Source organism: Diplotaxodon limnothrissa, linkage group LG14 (assembly GCF_057381915.1).
Source record: "Diplotaxodon limnothrissa isolate DT_005_m linkage group LG14, D_limnothrissa_male_GT1.1, whole genome shotgun sequence".
Taxonomy (NCBI): Eukaryota; Metazoa; Chordata; class Actinopteri; order Cichliformes; family Cichlidae; genus Diplotaxodon; species Diplotaxodon limnothrissa.
In genome coordinates this window covers 17,241,359-17,252,651 of record NC_140609.1, presented here as the reverse complement: position 1 = coordinate 17,252,651, position 11,293 = coordinate 17,241,359, and the positions used below count along the sequence as shown (strand labels likewise).

The 11,293-nt window shown below is 43.4% G+C and overlaps 3 protein-coding genes across 3 annotated transcripts; 1 reads left to right on the top strand and 2 right to left on the bottom strand.

The window, feature by feature from the left end:
* Positions 1 to 867: 867 nt before the first annotated feature.
* Positions 868 to 5,658, bottom strand: LOC146618671 (cilia- and flagella-associated protein 45-like). The gene is made up of 12 exons (XM_085370101.1): positions 5,611 to 5,658; positions 3,770 to 3,880; positions 3,487 to 3,593; positions 3,160 to 3,304; positions 2,907 to 3,077; positions 2,632 to 2,810; positions 2,329 to 2,458; positions 2,096 to 2,242; positions 1,880 to 1,993; positions 1,584 to 1,777; positions 1,286 to 1,510; positions 868 to 934 (listed from the first exon to the last, which is right to left on the bottom strand). The coding sequence occupies exons 1-12, from the start codon at positions 5,656 to 5,658 to the stop codon at positions 868 to 870; spliced, it is 1,638 nt and encodes a 545-aa protein (XP_085226227.1).
* On the top strand, positions 5,067 to 8,959 carry slc37a4a (solute carrier family 37 member 4a). Its single transcript, XM_085370640.1, has 9 exons — positions 5,067 to 5,175; positions 5,368 to 5,993; positions 6,105 to 6,337; positions 6,816 to 7,059; positions 7,423 to 7,581; positions 7,662 to 7,747; positions 8,049 to 8,162; positions 8,267 to 8,405; positions 8,502 to 8,959. The coding sequence occupies exons 2-9, from the start codon at positions 5,846 to 5,848 to the stop codon at positions 8,666 to 8,668; spliced, it is 1,290 nt and encodes a 429-aa protein (XP_085226766.1). The 5' UTR covers positions 5,067 to 5,175; positions 5,368 to 5,845; the 3' UTR covers positions 8,669 to 8,959.
* A 309-nt stretch (positions 8,960 to 9,268) lies between these two features.
* On the bottom strand, positions 9,269 to 11,161 carry trappc4 (trafficking protein particle complex subunit 4). The gene is made up of 5 exons (XM_085370999.1): positions 10,987 to 11,161; positions 10,562 to 10,736; positions 9,929 to 10,032; positions 9,573 to 9,699; positions 9,269 to 9,482 (listed from the first exon to the last, which is right to left on the bottom strand). Exons 1-5 carry the CDS (start codon positions 11,159 to 11,161, stop codon positions 9,404 to 9,406), a joined length of 660 nt encoding a protein of 219 aa, XP_085227125.1. The 3' UTR covers positions 9,269 to 9,403.
* Between the last annotated feature and the right edge of the window lie 132 nt (positions 11,162 to 11,293).

Genomic DNA, 11,293 nt, shown 5'->3' with positions numbered 1-11,293 from the left:
ACCCCCACCTCTCTGTCGTCCATCCCCTCCCCTGTCTTGTTACCTCCTTTGTTAATGCTTAGTGGCAAGAACAAAGAAAGAGGCAGAGGAAGACAGGCTGGTGGAACGTTTAGTGTTTTAACGACAGCTCGATTAGCTCCATAAACACTCCTGTAGGTTGTGTGTTTAGATGGTTACGATGAAGAAATTTACTAAGTCTCCATACATCCAGTTCTCTGTCAAGAATGGTTTGAAATAAGAGCCTGTTACTTACCTTGATGTACTTAACTTCCTTACATGCTTTAAGCTGTGTGTGTAAAGTGTCATCCTAACCCTGACATAAGTTGAATTCCTTTCTGTTGTCATGCATATTAATAAAGGGGATCTGTCATCGATAAGTGGAAGAATATGACTTAATTGAAAGGGAACTACTAGCCTAAATAAAAACTAAAAATTGTACCCTGTCTCTGTGTGTGATGGCAAAAAAGTTGATTATTTTTTCAATATACATAAAACAGACTACATCAGTTTAAATAGGCAGTAACTACAGAGAAAACCCTTGAGGCTCTTTTCTGAAGTGAGAGGGTTCTGTCATATTTGGGGCCTGCTTATAGTGACGAATAACTGGGTGTGCCTCAGAAGTTAGGAGATTTGAAGACTTGGAAAAACCCAGAAGCTATTCTAATGGTTGCTGAATCTATTTATAGAGTTAACAGCTCAAATACATGAATGCCAGTGTTTTCCATACTAGTAAACTATTAGTCTTTATTGTTACATTCCTTTACATTTTAACCCACATTGAAACACGTTAAATTAGACTGTAAATACAATGGCGGGACCAGATGAGAACTTCTCACGTGTTGTCGTTTGAATCCAGTGGTCAGGTGATCAGCCCGTCAAGGTCTGAACCTTTCTTTCCACCTGATTGCAGTACTTTTCACAGAGTCCTGTAGCCCTGTAGTGGATTAACAAGCACAATTCAATGTATTTGTATGGCAGTAATTCATAACAACAGCCTCAAGGTGCTCTACATTATTAGGTAAAGACCCTACAATCACACAGCTCCCTATGATCAAGCACTTGGGAGGAAAAACTCTTATTTTAACAGGAAGAAACCTCCAGCAGAACCAGACTCAGGGAGGGGCAACTGTGCTGCAACCCGCTGGGGGTGAGGGGAAAGAGAAGACACACTATTTGAGAAAGAGCCACTATAGGAGAAATGCAGAGTGGTTTACAAACACACAGCGAGGTGAATGAAGAGGAAACACTTTGCATTATGTGAACCCCCCCACACACACACACTTACTTAAGCTCCTGGAGCTTCTTCTGTTTGAGCTCATCGAGGCGCAGACGTCTCTGCCGAGTTTCCTCCATCAACCGTTCGGCCTCCTTGAAGGTCTCTTTGCGCTTAGCTGTGGCTAAGATCTCGCGTTCCTTCATCTGCTGGCGGATGTCCTGAGCGTGCTGCTGCACTTTGTGATGCTGCCTGTCGTTTTGCACCTGCTCTTTGACCATCTCTTCCTGCTGCACTCTGCGTGGAGAGAGCACTTTTAACGGAGTGTATTAAGATTATTTGAAAATCGGTTTCGAACGGACTTTCTTACTTTAGCAGCCTCTCAAACTCTGCCTTCTCCCGACTCGCCTCCACTGACAGATTGCGCTCTTTGTAGTGAACCTGCTCCATGTGAGCCGATCTCAGCGTCGCCTCCAGCTGCGCTTTCTTTGCAGCCCGCTCCCTCTCTTTTCTCCTCCACTCTCTCTCTGCAGCGTCCTGGTTCCTGCGAGCACGGAGCTCATCCTTCCAGACAAACACATACACAAGCACAAGTAGCTAAGAACATCTGTAAATCTTCTGCCAGGTTTCAAATCTTCATATATTGCACATCTGTTAGATCCTGACCTGCTCAGCCTTGTAGTCTTTTTCTTTTTCTTGCTGAGCCCTCAAACGAGCAATCTCCAATTCTTTCTCCTTCTTGATTCGTCTTTGCTCTGCTTCGCATTCTGCCTGCTGCTCCTGCAGGTTTAATGAATTGCTAACGTTAAAAACAACGTCAGAATCAAATGTGTGTGTCACATGATGTAGCTTGCTCGTCCACAAGGAACAGTGGGCTGTGACCTGCTTTTTTAGGAGATACTCCTTCACTCTCATGTCAGCCAGCTTCTCCTCCTCTATCCTCCACTCCTTTGCCCGCATGGTCTCTGCGTTGATGCACTTGATCTCCTCCTGCAGAAGCTGTTGCTCCATCCTCTTCTTCTCCAGCACCTGGAGGAAGACATGGGTCAGAGCAGAAACTGAGCGCGGTGTACGTTAACTGCATGTGTGGATGTGTCCTCCGCCTCCGCGTGCACCTCGAGATCCTCCAGGTTCATTCTCTCCTGGTCCTCTCGTGTCTGCTGACTCTCTTTCTCTTTCTTGCCTTCCTCCAATTCTCGGTTCTCCAGGCGTTTCTGGATCTGATCGTAAATTTCCTGCCTTCCCCTGAAATATAAAGCACACACACACGTGTTGACAGTGCTCCTAGTTGACCTCCGCTGCTCATTATTAGGATTTCTGCGATCTCCCAAACAGAAGAAGACGAAGAATGACGTTAATTGCAAAAAAATCAATCCGCAAATAGAGGGTGATTGTGTTTCTGATAGGGCTCCATTTACTTGACTCTCTGCTGCCTGCGTAGCTCTTCAATCTTGTCCAGAGTCTCCAGAGCCTTGCGGCGCTCCACCTCCATCATGTTGTCCAGACGCCTTTCCTCCTCTGTCAACTCCATCCGGATCTGCTTCTTCTCCTGGATCTGGTAGTCACGGTTTGCTTGGCACTGAGCACCTAAAATCAGCTGAGACGACCACACAAACACAGGTTTATTATTGTGTACTGGTATGTTTATATTTTTTAAAGGTTGGTCATCCACACATCTGCACTTTCTTCCTACCTGGTTGAGCTGTTTGATCTCATCTTCCTGTTCCATCCTTAAAGCATTACTCCGCTCCACCAGGCGCTGTGCACGTTCCCGGGCTTCAATCTCCAGCTCAGTCAGTGGCTGGTTCTGCTTACGGGACAGGTCTGCCTCATGGATCCTATGCTTCCTTTCCTCTGCAGCTTTCTGAATAAAAAGTACATAAAAATACTAATTAAATCAGTGGACTTCTTTGTTGTTGTTATAAAATTGCAGTCAGCTTTCCTACAAGTTCCTCTTCTTTCTTCCTCTGGTAAGCCTGCCTCAGGGCCTCTCTGTCCTCCTTGAGGAGCAGCCAGGATGTTGAGTTGAGCCTCTTAAACTCAGCTGGTGGAAGTAAGACGGACTCTCTTGAAGGATCTCTCTGGGGGATCCTGGCATGATGACATGTGGTATAATGTTTCAAAAACTTGGTATACTGTATTAACATCAGCAATAGCAATCTGATTAGCCTGAATCACATGAAATAAGGCAGAGGTTTATCACAGAGCAGCACACACACTTTACAGACTCTCTTCATGTTTTATTCAAATGAGCTCGTTTCATGCTGGCCTACCGCAGATTTCGGATGAGGTCTTTGGTGATGATTTGAAGAGTCTCTCCTTCCTGGTTCTTCCATGAACAATCCTTTGCTACACCTGCTGATTTTACCCGTTTGTCAAACTGCAATGACATCCACACAGAGATTTAGCTGTAATCAGCTCCCAAACTCATCCACGACCTCTGTTCTCACTGCAGCTACATGCAGTTTCTGATGATATCTGGGGATATCATTGTGAATAATAAGAGTTGAGTGTTTCCCTCCATTTCCCGCTGAGTGTGCAAGGACTCACACTCACCGATTTCTGGTTCTCAAACAGATCTTCATCCACCCGAGAGCCGGAAGCCAGTGTGCGGTACCGGCCGAGGTACATTTTGCCCCTGGATGACGTGGAGCTCGAGGCAAGTCTCTGCGGGGCAGTAATTACAACGCTCAGGAGTTATCAGCAGATAACGGTCATGCATTTGAACACTGGGATTTAGCATAGAATAGCTTTTTTATTTTTAACCTAACACTTACCATAATTCTCGGTTACTGTGGGTCAGTGAAACAGACTATATTTGTTAAAAAAAAAATACTAAACTCTAAATATTATACTTTGCTCTTGGATAACTTCCAGCTAGCTCAAATAATTAATGTGGTTTTAAAAAGAAATTAGCGTACTACTTATATTGGCTCCAGCTCACGGGACACCGACTTTGAAATGTTTGGTTACCCGTTGCCATGGGAACAGGAGGAAGGGCAGACCTCACGTGACCGCAAAGTAGTGCTGTGCAAAATTTGGTTTCGATCCGATACCATGTAAATACGGGGCCAGTACTGCTGATACCGATACTGACTAACCTATAAAGGCAGCGTATCAGGGGAGAGCAGATCGCCATGATATCTGAGATGAATCGTCATCAATCTGAAACTTCTGACAACATTTTAATGAACGCTAAATCACTTCGATTTCTACTTTCCACAACACTTTCACACAACAAAAATCGATTTGCCCAGCTCTAGTACAAAGAGGGAGCTAGGATATTAAAAAAAAAAAACACTTCCCGGGAAAAGACGCTTTTTAAAACCTTATTTTCAGGCAAAGCCGCCAAGCAGCAAATAGGTTTTTAAGATTTAACTGGCGCTTCTAAATATGTATGCTGTAATGTGCTGTAAATTTTGCAAATGTTTCAAAATATCTGCCCGAGATAAGTGCCCAACGGCGTTACCAACATGGCTGCAAAGTAACAAAACTTACTCAAACAATGTTATTGGCTTATTAAACAGTAGTTTAGTCACACAGCCAGCTGGTAAAATGCTACACTGTAGAAATATTTGTGTTTACTTGAATACAGGGGGGGGGGGGAATGCTAACACTAAAAACAGCGCTAACAAGCTAGCTCATTCCGCGGAAATACTCGTAGTTACTTAGATTTAAATTACAATTTATGTCGTTATGTGTTATTTAATTTCATACAGTCATTGCCACAGTTATATGGAGCATTGTCCGGACACAGTGTTGTTCCGTACCACTACCGGCGGCTTTCGTGGCTGGGCGGTGCTAGTTGGCCCACATGATGCGGAAATTTTGCACAAAAAATCCTTCAGCCCCGGAACGAGCAGAACTTCAGAGAGAACTCACTCCAAACTCAGGGAAAGTTAATCTGCGAGATTTTACGCATACACGGAAAAGCGGAAGTGGACACACCGAGGTTTCTGCAGGTATATTTACACTAAAGACTTTGGTTTTGTAGATTACACTTACACATCAGACCAAAATCTTAGTATAAGATTTTGGTCTGACGTGTTGTGCACAATGGAACTGTATTACCCACAACTCTCGTGTGCAACAAAAGATTTATGCACTGCCACAAATACCGTGGTCTCCCTCCTGAATTTATGAATGTGTCTCAGGTCTTTTTGCTGATGAGGATCACACTCACACACCCCTCCATTTGGATAGGAGCCTCCCCCTGGTGTACAGCAGCTATTGGACTCCTCAGTAAATCATTAAACGCGTCAGTCCGAGGACTCCTGTCATGGCATTATCAGATAGATAAACAGCAACAAGAAAATAACACTTGATAAAACAGAAGGACTTCTGCCTGAAGGACAGAAGATCACTCTCAGGGGATAGTGTCACAAACTGATGGTCACCTCCTCCGGCCCTCGTGAAGCCAGCCTGCAGCGCAGGGTAGCCGCCATGATTCAATCAGCTTCAGGGTGTAGAAGTTGACCATTAACCTCCGGTGCTGATTGCAAACACTTCTTTGCTTGTAAGCAGCTGCCTGTGTACAGTGGATCCTGAAGCAAAGTTCACTGCTACAGGTTGCAAAAGGCAGGAGCTCCTCTGGAAGCTGCTTTGCAAGTGTTTTAGGACTGAGCTGCAACCATGGCTGCCTCCGGTTATGGATACTACAGAAGTACAATATTTCTGGCCATGTTTGTGGGCTACACATTGTACTACTTCAACAGAAAGACATTCTCCTTCGTGATGCCTTCTGTAATGCAAGAGATCAAGCTGGATAAGGACGATCTGGGTATGTCAGTACTGTAAACTTGAACCCTGTGTACCTTCTATAAATGTGATAACACCGATGTGCCTATACAACAATTTTGCAGCAAGTGCATGAGCGCTCCTCTTTTCTCAGGTATGATCACCAGCAGTCAATCTTTGGCCTACGCTATTAGTAAGTTCATCAGCGGTGTCCTGTCAGACCAAATCAGCGCCCGCTGGCTCTTCTCCATTGGCCTGTTCATGGTGGGAGGCATCAACGTGATCTTCTCTTGGTCCTCCACTGTTGCTGTCTTCTCTGCCCTCTGGTTTCTCAACGGTCTGGGCCAAGGCCTGGGCTGGCCTCCCTGTGGCAGGGTGCTGCGCAAGGTATATGACCCGGTACCCTCTAATTCAAATTGAGTTTAAAATTTAAGTTTCTTCTGAGTGTTACAAAGAACAAACCGACACTGCAGTAGGAAAATACAGAATGAGCTAATAAAGTAAAGCAAGTAAACAGGATGAAATAATGAAATGGACCTAAAACTGTTTGTATTCTCTATAAGATCTTGAATGAACTGGAAACTGATGTTAGATCCCAAATATTTTATTAGCAGGCTCAGGCAGAGTTGGAGCGTAAACAGCTAATCCAAGACAATAAAATAATTTTATTTTTAAACTGCATTTTCATAGTGTCTTAAACAGGACTCAGAAATCTGTAACTGTTTGTGTGTCTGAAAGAAAAAAGAATATCTGACTTTTAAACTACCAAGTGTGGGGATCGGTCTTAAAAATCCTATGTGGATATCAAGGAACTTCCTGCCAGGGCTGTCTGGACTTAATGTTTTTCCCTCTTTTCCTCCATCAGTGGTTCGAGCCCTCTCAGTTCGGGACGTGGTGGGCGGTTCTGTCCTGCAGCATGAATCTGGCCGGCAGCTTGGGCCCCATCGTTGCCACTGTGCTGTCGCAGAGTTACAGCTGGAGGGCGATACTGTCCGCCTCTGGAATGATTTGCATCGTTGCCTCATTTGTTTGCCTGCTGGTAATCAAGAACGAGCCCAAGGATGTGGGGCTGCCCAACATAGAGGTGTCGACCAAAAAGAGCAAAGGTGGTGAGTCTGACTCTTAGTCAGGCACAATCAGAAACTGGTGCGGTTCAACTGGTTTGAACCGCTGCTTTTCTCAGAATGTTGTTAACACTTAGACAATGCTCTGATAACACAAATTTGAACACACACACATGCACGTGTGTCTGTTGTCTAACGGCATGGGCCTTGAGCGCTGTGACTAAAGATCAGTAACTCGGTGGACTCTGCACTCAGTGTGTCCCTCACGTGAAAGCAGCTCATGCAAAGTGTGAACACAGGATGTGATGCATGTTTCTTTTTAAAACCGAGGAGTGCTCCCATCACCACATCACTCACATCTGTGCTCGTGGTATCCAAAAAAGGGTCTTCTGTCTGCTTCCTCTTCAGGATCCTCAAGCCATGAAAGCACCCTGTCTGAGTTTCTCCTGTCCCCCTACCTGTGGCTGCTGTCCATCTCCTACCTGGTGGTGTTTGGGGTGAAGACCGCCTGCACAGACTGGGGCCAGCTGTTTCTCATTCAGGACAAGGGCCAGTCTACACTCATGGGTACGGATGAGGAGAAGAGCAGTCGCCTCGGGAGTCTACTTTGAAATAAAGAGTTAAACTCACTGTGTTCCTTTTCTTAGGTAGCTCATACATGAGCGCCCTGGAGGCTGGCGGGCTGGTGGGCAGTCTGGCTGCAGGTTACTTCTCTGACAAAGCTGTGGCCAGAGTGAGTTTGTTTTTTAAATATGAGTCATTATTTGATCCAAGATTGTGGTCAATAACAGCCTGTTTAATATAGAGAGAACTGGACTAGAAAGGGTTTTAACCTTTGAATATTTCAATGTTATTTTATGGAAATCGTCTTCTGTTTAAGATTGCTTTCTCCCTGTCTGCACTTTCTTCATCATTTCATAAGTTAAAGGGATAAATAGCAATAGAAACACACCCCTAAGTGGGCAATCAGTGTTTTTTTTATTCAGCTTATAGCCAGGAAATGGAACATCTCATAGTATTTTCTTTGTGTGCAGCAAGGGATGAGGCTCTATGGTAATCCCCGCCACTTCATCCTGATTTGCATGATGGCAGGAATGTTTGTGTCCATGTACCTGTTCAGACTCACCGTTACTCCTGACAGCTCAAAGGTAACACAGACACATTAATTCCTGTGACCTGTTCACACTGCACAGCAAATGCCAGACTTCAGTAGCCCATTTTTTTTTTTTTTATCTCTTCTCTGTACATCAAGGTGTGGATACTCGGCTTGGGCGCCGCCTTCGGTTTCTCCTCATATGGACCAATAGCTTTGTTTGGAGTTATAGCCAATGAGAGCGCTCCATCCAACTACTGCGGGACATCACATGCTATCGTTGCCCTGATGGCAAACAGTAGGTTTTCATTAATTGAAAGTTAAATTCTAAAGTTGGGTTTTGTGTGTGTTGCGCTCCTTCCATTGAAATAATCCGTGTGAATTCCCATTGTAGTTGGTGGCTTCCTTTCTGGACTCCCATTCAGCACCATTGCCAAGCACCATGGCTGGGAAAAGGCCTTCTGGGTAGCAGAGGTCACCTGCCTTGTCACTACTATCGGATTCTTCCTCCTGCGCAACATTCGAACAAAGATGGGACACGTGCCCAAGAAGGCGGACTGAGCTCATTCTGTGCGAGCCAGTCATTTTTACGTCTTTGTTTTTAATTAGTCATATGTGAAATAAAGTTCATAGAAATGTGCAAAGGCGCTTCTCAACATGTTGTATAAATAGTGCGTGAACTTGAAGAAATTACTGCAAATTGCTAGAGAATGTTTTTTCTGATAATGCCTCTGCAGGACTGCAATAGTAAGAGTGCAAAATAGGAGGCTACAACACACTGAAATGAGCAATCTTAGGTCAATGATACTTTTTCTTAGTTAACCCTATAACACTAATATCAGGTGACTTTTGCAAATTCCAGTCCTGTGAATGTTTTTTATTTTTTTTAAAAAGCAACATGATCAGAGTACCCCATTATACCTTATTTTATCAGACATTGTACAGGATAATAAGAGTCCTTCAATTTTCCATGTACTGCACTTTAGTGTACTTTGATGGGAAGTATATTGAGTAAAATATACCCACCGTTAGCGATACTGTTACAGAAACTGCACATTAGTGTTCTAGGGTTATTTTTCCAATTTTACACTTCATGCTCCAAAGTCTTCACTCACTGATTCAGTAAAATGGATTCAGAACATTTAAATACAGTATGGATTTTAATCTCTGAATTATTTACAAAACAATGTATTTACAAAGTGTTAATGAGCAAATGTGGGGAGGAAAAACAAACAAACGGTCCAAGACAAGAAAAAGGAGTCCACTTATTTCTTTTCAGTCTGTGAATGCTCTGATTTAAGATCCAGCTCCAAAGTTGCCGGCTTTCTCTGCTACCTCCAATGCACTCTTCAGATTCTGATCAAAGAGCTCACACCTGAAAAGCAAGAGTAAATGTGTGGGTGTTAAACAGTGGGTACAGTAATAAATTATTTCAAGATAATGCAATCCTAATTCTCTTTAATACCTGATTGGCATTTCCAGAGAATAGAACGGGTTCTTGAGGGCGAAATCTGAATACACCTCATAAATCTTCCTCAACAACGCATCGATTCCAGACTGTCGCGGGTCCGCCAACACGATAAACTTTATCCCTGAGAGAACAAAATGAGAAAGATTTCATTTTATAATAGTGACTATCAACAAGCTGGGAAGGAATGTATACACCAGGAAGATTTATTACTGGAGTTGCATGCTGTTCACAGCTAAAATTAAATGAAATCGTTACATATGGAAGTGCTTTGGTTTTTAAATCTACAGCCAACTAAGACATTACTTCTTTGGTATTTTTAACCTAAAATGACACTTAATTGCACCACTGACCTGTGAGAGTCTGGAAGCAGTGAAGTTTGAAGACGTCAGTTTCTAACATTTCGATCCCTGAACTGCCAGCTTCAGGGGATAGCTGTGAACCTATTGCAAACAACCTGAGGGAGGGATCACAAAAATAGGTGTGTTTATTTAGCTTCATTCATAAAGTGAGGGTACATACAGTTTTGGTCTGAAGTTTAGCTACTGGGCGTGAATGTTGTGGTAATTTCTGGATTTTAATGAGTTCGTTGAACTGAAGAATTAAGTGTACAAGTTTGATTTTATTTAGGATTTTGTCTGATCCACGCAGGGTTAAAAAAGGCTCAAAGGCCTAAACAAATATTTAGTTAAATGAATGTTTGCAAGTTGCACTTTGCCCACTTTGTCCTTATGAAAATATTAATAATAAAATAAAATATTAATAAGTGTATGTATACTTTCGATCCTGTGTAGAGTAGAAAAAAATCAAACAACAGTACATACTACAAAATGTATTGATCACTCAGGTAAGTTTTCACTTCCTTTGGCTCCCATTCAGAAAAAACAAAACAAAAAAACAACAACACATAAATAACACTAGTAAACACCTGGCCCCGCTGTCCACTGTGCAGCTCGGGTTTAATCCACACACACGAAATTACTTACGAGTGGAACATGGACGCCAGCATCAGCTTCTCATTGGAGCTCAGGCGCGCTCGTCCAAAGCGAATAGACACGGGATAGTTTGAAGGATCTTTCAGGTATTCAAGGATGTCCTTCCCATCTGATGTGTTCTTCCCGATCACATCAACTCCATTGATGGACAGCACTGCATGGCCCACTGACGAATGACAAGAGGTTTCAGTCCAGTCATACAGTCAAGCTAGTGACACCGCAGTATTTTTAAATGAAGAACAGTGAACATTTCAGTTAACTTGGACTGTAAAAAACGATACAAATGCGCATACTATAGATAATAAACCGACAAAGACTGCATGCCAGTATTTTAGCTTGGGCATAAGACAGGTTTCGTTAGAGATTGCCCATATAGCTAGCTAATAAATAAGCTAACGATGTGCCCGTGAGATTACCTCTGATTCCGTCCCGCTGTCCAAACGATACGACCACCTTCTCGTCGTGGTGCTTCAGCACCAAGTCCAAAGGGTAGCTGAATGTTTTCTCCACCTCTGCTCGCGGGACATAGTTATCATATTGATAAATTAACCCTCCAGCCTTGTTCACCACATACACACTGTATATCACCATCTTTGCAACGTCCTGCCCAGCTGACAGCGACTGTCACATGACCTCGACGGGTGGCTAAAAATCAAATGAATAAATTAGATTTTACTTGTATGAGTTTTTGGTCTCAAACCTGCCGCTGTAATGACTGTCAGA